The following is a 14,572-nucleotide window of genomic DNA, read 5'->3' as shown; positions in this document are numbered from 1 at the left end:
GAAAAAGCTATCAAAATCATGCCATACTATCTGCAAAGGATTGGACATCAAATGGAATTAATCATAGAATATGACACCATTGCATTCCTAGATTGGTGAATAAAAGTCAATTAAGCTGCTAGATATCAAAAGCACTGGAAATGCTATGAAAGTGGATTGAAGAGAGTTTGTTGTGTTACTTTATCTCCATTTGGAGAAATACCATCATCACCCGAAGAGTGCAGTGGTCTTTAGGAAAGAAGTCAGAGGCTAGACAAAGAATGAATGACAAGCCCTCTCAGTYCTCGAAGGAGCAGGATTTTTTGGATCCTTCCTAAGCTGCATTTCTTCCTGTGTGTAAGGATCCATTGATATTAAGCTCAATCTGTAAATAACCCTTCATTTCTGTTTACATTGCTTCTGATTGTCTGTGCTAGCATCCTAACCTCTCCAGCAGACCATTATTTAATCTGATGCTGTGGTTTATTTTACTACAGGAAGATTGTCATGGTATCTTCAGAATAAATGTAAGTGTTTCCAAAAATCTAAATTTAAAGCTAAGACCTGGAGAGAAAAAGCCTGGATTTTGGGTGCCACGAGTCTGGTGAGTTGTTACACTTAGGTTCATCTTTCTTTAGAAACTCAGCTATTAGTCTAGAATAYGGCTCAAATATCATAGTATTATACAGCTGGGATGACGCAAACAAAACTGATAAGAAATGAACCCATTTAACATTCATATAAATTTTATGATTTTTTTTRATCAAATGACATAAAGGATTAAAAGTATCCAGTATACTTATTATAAAACTAGGTAGATGAAAATTTTCCAGTCTTAAGCTGCTGTGCTGTTCATAATGCAGAAAGGAAAAAGATTACCAATAGTTACTGTATGCAGAAATTTGACCTATGATTATTATTACAGTAAGAGTTATTGGCATGAACCAAGGTTGCCACTGCAGTGTATTTAATATTATTATCGAGACATTAATAGCATACTTCACCATCAGAACCCAAGAATAAATAGGGAAAGGTGAGACAAAGAAATGGAGGAAAAGAAATGGAAATCAACCTGCCTACAACTGTCCAGAAAATTGAAGAGCAAGTCATGCACAGAAACAGCCTTTTCCTTCTGTATCTGTGCCTTCAACTGTGCCATACACATACCAGCAAGTTTATCAGCTGCTTGCTATTTCACATGTAGGGAATGCCTGTGGTCTATGTGGTGGAATAATACAGTAAAAATTATTTAAGAGGCAACATTWTATCAATGATTAGTATTCTGATAGTCTCTTTAATATTTCCCAATACCCGAACACACACACAACAAAATCTCTCTTTAATTGCTTATATTTTAAAGTATGTTCATTTGCACTTTGCAAAATCAGCTAAACAGCCACAATTATTTTAATTGAYTCTTTGTGGGGGTAAAGAATGTACTAGCAGTGGTAGATTCAGAGCCATCCTACACTAATGAAATAATATGCTGTGATTTGAACAGTCAGTGAAATTGTGACATCTGGAGAACTCTTTGTTTCTGTGTGCTCCATCCAGACAAATTCTTCCTACAAGTAAGCAAATTCAGTCCACTTCAGCTTGATCCAGAAACAAGCAAAACTGTCTGAGTCAGCAAAACTGTAAACTTTGGGGAATGTTTTGTTATTGCAGAAAAAATAGATTACTGCAAGGACATTCATATCACATGTTGACCATGTCTGGCCAGATATTCAAGAAATTAATACTAGTATAAGGGCCACATTTTTAAGCAGCTGAGAGCTCTCTTTTTCACTGAATTGTTGGATTTTCAGAAGCATCTAACACTCAACTTCTCTTCTGGAATCCAACTATTTACATTTGTAAGTTCCTGAATAGTAACTGGGCTCCTTAGAGTATCTGTCGCTGTAGAGGCAGGACAATATGCTAACCTAGCCCACAGAGGRTTCTTTTAATGTTCAGCTGGAAACATCTTTTCTGAGTTTCAATGAGTACAAAGCCCAGAGGATATGATTTCAGAAAGACAATAAGATGTGAATTTTCTGACATAAAATTTTGCTTTGGACCATCAGTCCTGGTGGTAATGAAATAAAGAATAACATTTTATGAACCATCTTACTGACTTAGGARTCTGGACCATTTGTGTGGTTTTGAGATTTTTCTCGTTCAGGTACATTTACTTCAGAATCTGGCCARTGTCACCAAATCAATTTTTTTCGTGAATGTTCTATTTAGCTAATTTTATTGGCAAAGCACTCTAAAATACAGGAGATTGTTATAAACTTCATTACAGTGATTCAGATTACAAGTAACAAAAAATAAAACATATATAGGAATCGAGAAATTATGCTGTACAGGTTTATTGCTGTTGCTATTGCTTTATTATTTGTTGAAACAGAACTTTGAATGATATATTTCAGAGGCACCAACATTGCAAGACAGCTATTTAAATCTTATTTAGACTGTGAAGAATAAAGGTAACAGATAGAAGGAGCAGCCTTATTCCTGGATTTACTGTGATATAATTGTATTTTAGAGTTGTATACATTAGACRTTAAAGGAGCTGCAATTAGATGCCTCAGATGTAAGTACCAAGTAAAAAATATGTATACCTATTTGTATGTTTTATTTTAGGGCAAATCCTCGGAATTTTAATTTTGACAATGTGGGGAATGCTATGCTGGCACTATTTGAAGTTCTTTCRTTAAAAGGCTGGGTGGAAGTCAGAGATGTTATCATTCATCGTGTTGGGCCGGTARGAAAGCTTATTAGACTCTTTGGATTCTACAGTACATACTTTGATTTGTTTTAATGATTAATCATTTTTTTCATCTGTTCAGATCCATGGAATCTATATTCATGTTTTTGTATTCCTGGGCTGCATGATTGGACTGACCCTGTTTGTTGGAGTTGTCATCGCTAATTTCAATGAAAACAAGGTACTGAATGAGAYGATTTATGGTGTACGGAACTGACTTTGTAATAAACCTCAAATGTGATATTACACTATCTGCACTACCTCTTAAGGCTTCTTTTAAGGCTAACTTACCTTTTTTCCACCATACTGCAAGCCACATTTGCTGCAAAGTGCAAACCTGGGATTATAGCAATCCATCACMTACTCTTTCAGAACTGCCTGAGTTAATTTATGATTGCTGTGTTGACAGATGCAGGTTGAACCTGGAGCACAATGTATTTACAGATGCACTGGAGTATGCTCTTCTAGTTTGATGTAGGCATGCATGCAGTGGCAGGAAAAAAAACATGTTACTGCTTGTGCATGTTACAATTTAGAAGTCTCACTAGAGACCCTGCAGTTGCAGTATTTCAGATCCAAAGTAAAGCATCATGGCAGATGGCAGAGTACATTGTATATTTAATTGTCCATCACTCAAACAARAAAGTGGCTAGAGTTCTAGGAAGGAACTGCAGTTTACACAGGCTTTGTAGATTACCCTTAAAAGAAGAAAACCCTGACCCTAAGTGACTTCTTACAGAACAATTCATGTCTAYGCTGCTTAGAGGTAGCATCTACAGTGCACAGCACTTAGTTTCACTTTTTTAAGTTTCCTGTGGTGCTTCTCTGGCCCCAAACCATAATTATTGACTTTTGTGATTTTTCAGTTCAAAATGCCCCCAAATATTGAGAGGTCTGTGTTGCAGCTAGCCAGATAGATTGATATTTTTATCACTTGTGACACTGGAGGGAAAGGATGACTGGGTGCTCTGGGGCTTGGGGATGTAAGATGTGTCGGTATGCCAACACTGGAGCCAAACCAGGTACTAACCCTGGCCCCACTGTGCACAGCAGACTTTGCAGCAGACTCTGCTTTCAGTCATGCCCTTTGAGCAAGCCACTTTGCTCATTCAGGAAGGGAGCTGAACAGCAAATTACTATATGTCCAAGGTGGACAAGGAAGGCACCATGCATTGGGGTCAAGAAGGAAATGAGCCAAATGAATAGCCTAAAGACTGTGCTTTTATGTTTTGCATGATTCCAGTTTGCTTTGGTGTGATAAGTGCAATCATTCTTGGTGAAGTACATAGAATGTATATATTTTTCATCAAAACTTGAGAAAAACTAAGACATTTTATTTAAGTTACACTGCATTAAAATATTATTATTTAAAATCTTAAAATTCTTCCTTTAATGATTTTGCTGTATAGGTACGGTATATTTAGTTACGTGTGTTTCTGTCAGGTACGTAATTGTTCGTGAGGCCCTATTGAGATAGTAGCTGAGTATTTCTATTTTACAGGTGGCGTCTTCATTGCCCTTTATACTTCATAAATGAGTAAATCTCCTCAGAAACCCCTTCATAGACACAAATATAGGCAGGAAGAAGAAATGTCACACTGCACTCTTAAGTAGCTTTCTACTGTAGTTGATCAAACATCTTTCTTTTACCTTGTTGAGGTGTGGTGCGGGTGGTGTTGAGTGTGAGGATGTGGTGTGTTTTCCCTTTGGCTTTGCATGTGGCCTGGAGTCATGAGTTCTGACCCAGATCTATGGGAAATGGAGAGTCATCAGGAATCACTTGCTGCTCTGGATCACCTAGCTACACAAACCGCCATCTACTGCTGGCCATAGTTACACGAAAAAAAGTAGTGAAGGAGCTAGATCTTTGCTGCCTTTACCAGTATAGCTTTTATTATATTTTTATGACACTAGTGCCGGTGTCTCACTARCTGTTGTCAATCTCCTACACCGTGTTACTGCTCTCAGTTCCCACTCTTTCCGTAAGAGTCACTAACAAGATCAAATTCAGCCTGTCTCGTGCAAAGGCACCCTGTGAGATTTCTTTCAGAAGTGAATGAAATATCTTTAACTCCTAACACAATATTCATCTTTTCTATGATGGTAGGCTATGGAATAAGATTCTCTGAATCAACCCACAGGTTACTTCTGAAATAGTTTATTCATAGTATCAATGTAAATCTTTCGCCAGTGTTTTGTTTTTAGGGTTGGAGATAGGAGCATTAAGTGGGGGGAAGAAGCCTTTAATTATGTGTGAATGTATCAGACTCCTATTTCATTCCCTCTTCCTGGATTTTCAACTTTAAAGACCCAGGAGAGCTCAAACTCCTGCGGAAAGTGAAAGTTTATTTATGTTCACTGCAATTCAAAATGAGAGGGGGCAGGAAGGTGTGAACGCCAGGCTTACAGGAGTTGTGAGCTCAGAGGATAATTAAACAATTCATCTTAGCTCAAATTGCCCCTGCATGAGCTGCCAGCGTCAATATGGAAGTCTGAGGTCTATGGCCTGAATTAGAGTTCCCATTCTTTTTAGAAAATTATCTGATCTCTATATTTATCATTTTGGGATGATTGTTTCTGCTTATACGTTTTCCCCAAACTATGACCATGGTTTMAGATATGAATGTGCTATTCCCTCAGTTCCATGTCTGAATACAGAGCAAGCTTTAGACTGAACAGGCACATCATGCAATATTTCTATATAATTTACATGTACTAAAAGTACAGTCAGGATAAATCATTCATGAATAATGTCATTTATTTTATYTTCTTAGTTGCCTCTTAGTAACCTCAAGTAGCTGCTGTGGCATGAAACGATTCCTTTTTTCTGTCTTTTTCTTGAATTTCTGTTACTTTTTATGTATTTATCTACTGTGAGGAAAAGAAAACTTCTTTAGGATAAAATTGAAAGCATTAAGTTGGTAGTTAATTATGCAGAAGGAAAAAGTTTGAACATGACCAACATTCAAGTAGACTGAAACAATATCCAGGAACTGAAAAAATGCRAAATAAGATATAGAGAAGGTTGGCAGTTAGTCAAAAAAGGTAACAAAACAGTYCCCTAACTGAGGATAAGAGGCATCCTCAGCCTTTACCTTAATTATCTGGCCCAGCTACTGGTCTCTTAAGGAAATGCTGTCTTTAGAACGTTTATCATAGAATCATAGAATCAGTAAGGTTGGAAGGGACCTCTGGAGATCATCTACTCCAACCTCCCTGCTCAAGCAGGGTCACCTAGAGCATGTTAGACAGGGTTGCATCCAGGTGGGCCTTGAAGATCTCCAGAGAAGGAGACTCCACAACCTCTCTGGGCAACCTGTTCCAGTGCTCCGTCACTCTCACAGGGAAGAAATTCCCCCTCACGCTCAGGCGGAACTTCCTGTGCTTCAATTTCTGCCCACTGCCTCTTTTCCCATCACACAGGGCAAATGAAAAGAGTTTGTCCCCGTCCCCTTGACACCCTCCCTTCAGGAACTTATATGCATTGATAAGATCCCCCCTCAGTCTTCTCTTCCCCAGGCTGAAGAGGCCCAGCTCTCACAGTCGTTCCTCACATGGCAGGTGCTCCAGCCCTTTGATCATCTTTATAACCCTACGCTGGACTCTCCAGTAGCTCCATGTCTCTCTTGTCCTGGGAAGCCCATAACTAGACACAGGAGATGAAGCCTCCCCAGGGCTGAATAGAGGGGCAGGATCGCCTCCCTTGACCTGCTGGMAACACTCTGCCTAATGCATCCCAGGAGACCATTGGCTTTCTTGGCCACAAGGGCACRTTGCTGGCTCATGGTCAACTTGGCATCCACCAGCACTCCCAGGCCCTTCTCTGCAGAGCTGCTCTCCAGAAGGTCAGACCCCAGCTTGTACTGGTGCCTAAGGTTATTTCTCCCTMGGTGCAGGACCCTGCCCTTGCCCTTGTTGAACCTCATGAGGTTCCTCTCCACCCAGCTATCCAGCCTGTCCTGGGCTCTCTGAATGGCAGCACAACCCTCAGGTGTCAGCCACTCCTCCCAGCCAGGTATCACCAGCAGACTTGCTGAGGAGGCACTCCATCCCYTCATCCAGGTCGTTGATGAAGAAGTTGAACAGGATGGGACCCAGTACTGAGCCCTGGTGGACGCCACTAGCCACAGGCCTCCAACTAGACTTCATACCACTGATGACAACCCTCTGAGCTCTGCCTTTCAGCCAGTTCTCAATCCACCTCAYTGTMCACTCGTCTAACCCACACTTCCTGAGCTTATCTAGGAGCATGTTATGGGAGACAGTGTCAAAAGCCTTGCTGAAGTCAAGGTACACAACRTCCACTGCTCTCCCCGCATCTACCCAGCCACTCATGCCATCACAGAAGGCTATCAGATTGGTTAAGCAGGATTTCCCCTTGGTGAATCCATGCTGACTACTCCTGATCACCWYCTTTTCCTCCACATRTCTGGAGATGATATCTAGATATCTGGAGATGCTGGAATGGTTCCAGGAATTGTGGGAGGGGAATCAGAGTTGGACAAAAAGATTTATATAACATGTTAACCAACAACTGTCCAAAAACTAAAATTTCAATTTGAGATATGCCATAGTATTTCATGTGAGCTGCAGCAACAGCAAGCCTAGAGACATAGGGCTGGAAAGTACCACACAGGACACTGGTCTGGGTCTTCAGCAATGCCCGAGCAGTTCTCTGCCACCTCTGTTTTGCAACCCCTCRTGTCACTTCCACGGCTCTCAAGCACCATGTGTTCAACTAGCAGTGAAGTTATGATTGACTCAAATAATCTGGCTATTTTTCGACTCAAATCTGAATGCAAACACAGCTACTGCAGGTAATAGACTTCTTCACAGTTTTCTGCTCTATGATCCTCATGTAATAAACCAACCGGTGAAAAAAGTAGTTCCRGATAAACAGATCTACTAACTTTGGCATGACTGTTTATAAAATTTACAAAGTTCCACTTTTTTGCTACTTTTTAATTTAAGGTTTTCTAAATGTTGCAATTTTTGGCCTTACTCAGATAATAGGCCTTCTTGTACCTGTCACCATCTGCGTCATCTTTAAGTGTACATCCTCCTCCCAGGTGCCATTTGGGGATGCAGCTCTATAAAGAGATTATGCCACTACKACAGGAGCTTTCCTGACCTTATTAGCAGCACGGCCAGTCACAGTTCCAGAGCCTACACATGCCAATGCCAAGGCAGATGCCTGGAGAGCATCTCACCCCTTGCCCAGCTTAGTGCCTCCAGTGTGAACTGGAGAAGCATCCAGTGCCTGGGAAACAAACTTGTGACATTTACCTTTAAAAGGTCTCCCTTGTTTTTGTAACTCCAGATTCTTTCCATAAGATTTCACAGTTCTCTGAGATGATGAAGACCGTATTGTGTTTTGAAGATCATTTTAAATAAGGTTGAACTCTGTTTGGTTTCCTTGATTTTCCATATGTTACAAAAATACATGCATTGCCATCTACTGTCACCCTCCCTGATGGTGCATCTCCACCTCTCCTTCATGGAAACCYGTTGCAGATTCATAGCATATTGTTTTTTTTTTTCATATATACTCCACTTTCCTACAGGGCATGTTCCTTGAGAAACTATAACAGCATGGACAAGCCACAGGAGTTTCTACAGCAAAGTCCAGACAAAATCGACCACTCTTTAAAACAGTGCTTCCTGGCAAATGATGTTCAGTCAAATGGAAGCCCTCCTGCAGTGTTTCACTGCCCACACAGGGCTGCTGCTACAAAGAGCAACAACCATGCCTGCTGCGCTGAGTCCCCGAAACTCACAGCTAATGCATATGGAAAACCTCTCGAGTACAGGCTGATACTTTGACTTCTTTACCCAAACACTGTGTTACTTAAGAAGAGTTGTGTATATAACTTTATTTCAGACACCAAAGAGGATGTTGTTTCCATGTTTACAGCATTTAAATGTTCTAGCTTTTATATGACAAAAGCTTTATACGCTTCTCTTTGTTTATTAAGGGGACAGCTTTACTGACTGTAGATCAGAGACGATGGGAAGATCTGAAAAGCAGACTGAAGATAGCGCAACCTCTTCATCTCCCACCTCGTCCGGGTATCAAAGATATTTTGATTTTATTCATGTTGAGCCCTAGTGTTCATAATTCCCCAGGAGTCTAAGATTCAAATTAAAATTGTAATCGTGAGGCCACTAGGAGGTTGTGCATAAGTTAATGTGGAAACAGGCTCCAACTACAGATCTCTGCATAAGGCTATTAAAATCAACCCAAAAAGGGTTGTGCTTCGATGGTTTTAGGATAAGCCTTAATGAAAAAATGAATTTTTAAATGAAATATATTTGCAGTTGGCTGTTAATGATATGAATGGAATGTATTAACCTGACAGCAGTTGAATGATGCACTTGCCCTACAAGTACCAAAAGCCTTCATGCAACACTGGTGTTCAGTATTTGAAATTACATGTTCAGAAGCCCTATTTGATATGGGAAATTGTAGCAGAAAATTAGAAATGTATTTCGAAACTGGTCAAGGATTATGTTGCCATTAATGAACATGGAAAATATGTCAAGAAACAGAGAGAGAAAAATACCACTGTGTATTTTAACTCTTCTTCTTTAACTCTTTCTTTTTCAGATAACGATGGCTTTAGAGCTAAGATGTATGATATAACTCAGCATCCATTTTTTAAGAGAACTATTGCTGTACTTGTTCTGGCCCAATCTGTATTGTTGTCAGTTAAGGTAATTGTGTTTCTTTTAAGCATTTTATTATAGCAGTACTATATGTTTTGCATATTTCCTAACACCAGTTATATATCAATTGAGCCATTACTGTGGTGAATGTAGGGAAACATGATTTCCAGATACAGCAATCRCAGTTGGCACAGATCACTATAAATCAGTTGTAACTTGTGGAGCTGAATCAATTTCTGCCTTTTGATAGTCTCCTCCACTTCATCTCCAGTTAAACTCTAAAGCCATGAGAGAAGAACACACCAAGATGCCATACCTGCATGAAGATATTTTAAAATGAAATCTATGCATTAATAAATCCTGAAAGAAAAGTTAAAACAGTGAATAGACTTTTAGTTCTATTTGGCATCTACTTTTCTGTCAGCTCATTTTGTTTGTGTTTCAGTGGGATGCTGCAGATCCAGTGACTGTTCCTTTAGCAACAATGTCTGTTGTTTTCACCTTCATTTTTGTCCTTGAGGTAAGGTAACATATTTCATAATTTCTTGAGATTAAGACTAGCTTTTATATACTTCATTTTGACTTTAGGAATGTAATCTTCTTCTGCACTGTAGTTTTTATTTCAGAATATATACATTTGGGACTCTCCATCTTGCTTGTGTTTAAATAGGTATTGAAGGAATAGATTTTTATTTTGTTGTAGTGGYAGTAGTGCTCTACCACCTTGAGTTTTGGGTCCTTCTGATCATTTCAACCTGCATTTTTGTCGTGGTGGAAGGGGCAAATCCCCCCCCCACCCTTTTTTACAGAACACCTAGGGTTAAATTCAGTCTGTATCGCACAAGCTCTGYCTGACACAGAGATTCTGCTTGTTCCATATAGATTTTGCTTGATCCTTCAGAACAGAGTGCATTAATCTAACTCTGACATCATCAAACTCCTAGCATTTTTTTTTAATTATCAGCCATACAATTTCATTTTAATACCTTTTAATAAGGTATGCAAAATTCCAGTACTGTCTGTCTTCCRCTGTGCAAATCTGGATTCCATGTAGTGACTGTCGTCTATCCGTGAGAAAATGTTGTCACCACAATCAACTGTACAAGGTGTAGTTAACCTGTTTTCGTAAGACTTCAAACTAAGAACTTAAAACACATTTTTAAAAGGTTTTAAAAAATTTTTATAGATAAGGATATCCATAGTTTAACAGGGCACACACTTAGGAGGTTAAAGAAGATACTTTCTCTGTGGTTGGGTTAGTACAGAATTCTTCCATAAGTTTGTGGTTATTTTTGTTTTCAGTCCCCTCTGAATAGCTGATACTGACCGCTATCACAAACAGGGTAGTAGACTAGATTTCCCGCTGCTCTAATCCAGTATGACAGTTCTGTGTTCCAGTGATAGGTTTTGCCAGCAGTGATGAATAAACAATGAAGTGAATACCTTGTAGCAGCTGTAGATAGAGGCCACCATGTGGGTTGTTTTTTTTTTTTTTTCTCTCTCTTCCCAGGAGAAATCAATATCCCGTGAGACAAGGAGGAAACCCAGAAAAGTCTGATCTRTATCATAAATAGACAGGTTTTAATTTACCTAATAACTATGTCTTTAAAAATCCTTTTACTCTTATTCTACAAACAAATACTCCTGTAGAATTTCAAAGGAACTGTGTCAGAGCCAAGAAAAATCTGTTGACTCTCTCAGTAGGCAGGCTGTGACATTGTGAGTGCAMACAATTTATGGAGAAAGGAAGTAAAAGTAAATAGAATTATACAAAAAATTCTCATGATTTTAGTCCAAAACCAAGTCTCACTGTAGAAGTATTTGCAGATAAAATGGTTTAGCAGTCACCTAACTTACCGTCTCTGTGTTTCTAAGAAAGACAATAAGTTAAAGCTCATTTTGCTAGACAGCAGAAAGAGAGACTTTAAGGGGATCTATACAAATCTTATAGCATTTTATTCTTTTATAGAATTTAATTATATTTTTATATCTGTTTTTTAACCTTAATCTTGGTCATCGAAGAGGGGTTTGGAGCCCCCTCCTGCTACTCATAAGCACCTCCTACTTTCACTGACATAAATGCAAACCATCTGAACTGAGGGTGGTTTATAGCAGAGACCTGCCAAGCAAGTTCCTACAGCTTAGCAGCCACATAAATGCAGCTTCCTGCCTAGGATTTTCCCTAATTCAGTATGCTCATGTTGACATAGTATTTGAGAGGCCCAAGGCTATCTGCATAGCTAAAGGTGGCACTGAGTCCAGTCTAAAGATCCTGATTCAGTCTTAAACCTATACTACTTACATTAGTGTGTGTGATACAGAAGAATACGACAGGTGTAGAATAGGAAAAATTTAGAGATCTCACATCTTTTTCACAACACTGATGATCAAAAATAGTGAGATGTAATTGTGTAATCACAAGGTGTGATACTCAGTTCAAGAATACAGACACCTAAATGTGGATGTTTAAAGTCAACATGAGGTAGGTGTTTAAGCTCTCACTGTGATCAAGGGAAATGTAGGATGGGATTCAGTTGCCTAAACAACTGAAGGCTGCAAAAGCTACTTTAGATATCCTAGTTTATTCACCCTTWCGTCCAACAGCTGCTGCAGGAGAACAGTGTTTTGCAAATCTTGTGTCATCCTTGCCAACCTTGTGCAGATGTCTCAGATATTCTAGGGCATCTCAGCTGATTGGATAGAGGTGAAGCAGAATACCCTAAGATACCTCAAAAGATCATTAGACTTCAAGAGAGCTCTTTCTGGGTGTTTAGACAAATGGTTACTTGTGGGCACCTGAACTGAGCCCAAGGCTCTATGCTCAGCAGTCTACACATTGTCTTGGCTTCCAGTCTGCGTTAGCCAGGTGCACTCCTTCAGTAGCTGATGGAGAGAGAGACTCTTCCAGAATACTGTTCATCCCTCAGTCTCAGTCATCTGTGATCTTGTGCCAGTTTTCCTCCATCTAAGGAAAGCTTATTTGATCAGCTTAGTCTAGCTACTTAACATGTTCATGTGGGAAGTACTAGATGAGATGAAACCTACCTATGGACATTTGAAACTGTTTCATAAGATGAACTCAGTCAAAGACCTTAGAGGATAGAAGAGATTCTCTTAGTGAGAAATAACCATTTCCTCAGTACAACTGAGACATTGTCTTTATCCATAGGTCACAATGAAGATTATTGCCATGTCACCTTCTGGCTTCTGGCAAAGCAGAAGAAATCGCTATGATCTCTTGGTGACATCTCTTGGAGTTATATGGGTAATACTTCACTTCGCCTTACTGGTAAGATTTACAAAACACCATTTATTRAGCTTGATTTTATTTATTAAGCACCAGCAGTGGGGCCACTGCTGCACTCTATCAAAGTAAACGCTTGGGAGTAATATGGAAGTATGAATAAAACAAAATAACCTTGCTGCTAAGAAAGAATCCTTCTCATTTGCAATGATGAAATACAAAAGTTCTCTGACTGATACCAGGTAGAGTCTGTAAGCATTATAGAAAAATGAGGTCTTTAGAAGGGATGTGAAAAAGGAAAAGAAGGAACCTGAAGAGACTGGGAGCTCTTGCCAACAGGAGTCTTACGAGCAGCAAGGAAGTAGTAGCCATGCACAGAATCCGGATGGGAGCAGAGGACTGGAAGAAGGCAGAGGTTCAAAACTGCTGAACGGTACAATCTGTCCCCAAACCAGCATGATTCTGTCCCAGTGATTTTGGTTATAGGGCTATGTTTAATTCAAGAAGTTAATCAAAAGTTTCAGGGAGGAGAGAAGAGGAAGTCAACTATCCATCCACCCCACTTCAGGCTTTTACAGGAGGCTCCTTTCCTTGTTCCCTTGTTTGTGAGAGGCACATTTTCCTTGTCACCAGGAATGAGAAGGGATTGTTGGTGCTTATCACCAGTCACTGGTTGTGGAAGTGACCACCCCATAATGGTTGGGGGTTTCTCTGTTGTCTACCTCAAGCTCTGTTTGGAGGAAAAGCTGCCTTGTATGACTAGSCCTTCATCCCTGACATCCTCAGTTTGCTCCCTGATGCTAAGTAGCTTGGAAAGCCAGTGGAGCTTCTGTAAGCCAGCAGCTGCCTAGACAAACAGACTGGGGCTGTTGGACATTATTTCRGGCCAGCTGATAGAGGGCTGAGGGTTTGGTTTGATGCGTTGAGAGACTGGCTTAACGTTTTGAATTGTTAGAGCGTCTTCTGTTGTTTTCTTGTTGCACCACTGCTGTTATTGAAATATTATTGAAATATTGGTGCTACTAGTTTGTGTATTCTCTTATTTCATATACTAACTGCCTTCCATTATTTAAGGCTGATGAAYCTGATTTTTCTGTGAGATCGATGGAGGATAATGCATTAAGTCCTTTGTGTTTCTGTTCCAGAATGCATACACATATATGATGGGTGCATGTGTAATCGTCTTCAGATTTTTCTCAATTTGTGGGAAGCATGTGAGTACCAATTAGGAACTACAGCCACTGCAGTGCTCATATATAGATTAAAAGAGTAGTTGCTTGGCCTCTCTACTGCACATTCTGTAAGGCTCCATTTTATACACCAGAAAAAAGGGAAGGCTTAGAGCAGCAGTCTCCAATTTCACATTTCTTCCAAATTCACAGTCTCTAGCAATTTATGTCGTATCACAGTACAGGATATATGTTCAATTAAAAAAACGCTGAGTGGAAACGCTGGGGTGGATACAAAGCAACTCATTTCTGAAGTTTCCATTTTGTCCCTGTTCGGATTTGTTCTGGTGTTATTGGGAGTAGACTGGCAGAATAAGCACAGGCGGAGGACAAACACATTTGTTTAACAAGCAGTTCTCTTGCTGTAGAATTTCTTAGATTATGCAGACGTTTTCTGTGAAGTCTAACATAGTGAAGTAAATGTGATRAAAAGAAATGATTACTACGGTAGGGCACAGGAGTTAAGAACAGGTAACTCACAGGGTTTGTTCAGTAAAGATAAGAAGTTTTCCTTCAATCAGCTACATAAAGCCCATATAGCCTTGGAAGTCAAATGAAAAATCCTTGCTTCTCCTGTGCAGCCAGACCAAGTGATTGCCTTCAAAGCTTTCTGATTGATTCTGAAGTTTTTTCARTGTTTTAACCTAGTCATTTATGCTTTCATGTTAGAAATTGCATTTTTCTGCTGTGATGCAATGCGAT

General features: G+C 39.6%; 1 protein-coding gene across 3 annotated transcripts in view; it reads left to right on the top strand.

Annotated features, from left to right (window-relative positions):
* The window catches only part of NALCN (sodium leak channel, non-selective), a 233,946-nt gene that overhangs the window by 207,074 nt on the left and 12,300 nt on the right, over positions 1 to 14,572 (top strand). For all 3 annotated transcript variants that reach the window (XM_085306004.1, XM_085306003.1, XM_085306005.1), the window contains exons 27-34: positions 477 to 583; positions 2,608 to 2,728; positions 2,814 to 2,912; positions 8,707 to 8,800; positions 9,339 to 9,445; positions 9,843 to 9,917; positions 12,567 to 12,686; positions 13,787 to 13,855. In XM_085306004.1, the coding sequence (XP_085162130.1) occupies positions 477 to 583; positions 2,608 to 2,728; positions 2,814 to 2,912; positions 8,707 to 8,800; positions 9,339 to 9,445; positions 9,843 to 9,917; positions 12,567 to 12,686; positions 13,787 to 13,855 (792 nt within the window). The remainder of the gene's footprint in view (positions 1 to 476; positions 584 to 2,607; positions 2,729 to 2,813; positions 2,913 to 8,706; positions 8,801 to 9,338; positions 9,446 to 9,842; positions 9,918 to 12,566; positions 12,687 to 13,786; positions 13,856 to 14,572) is intronic.

This window comes from Rhea americana, unplaced genomic scaffold (genome assembly GCF_003343005.1).
Source record: "Rhea americana isolate MKP2758 unplaced genomic scaffold, rheAme1 scaffold_23, whole genome shotgun sequence".
NCBI classification, from domain to species: domain Eukaryota; kingdom Metazoa; phylum Chordata; class Aves; order Rheiformes; family Rheidae; genus Rhea; species Rhea americana.
The sequence above is the reverse complement of the archived record's forward strand: the minus strand, read 5'-3'. Positions and strand labels throughout refer to the sequence as shown.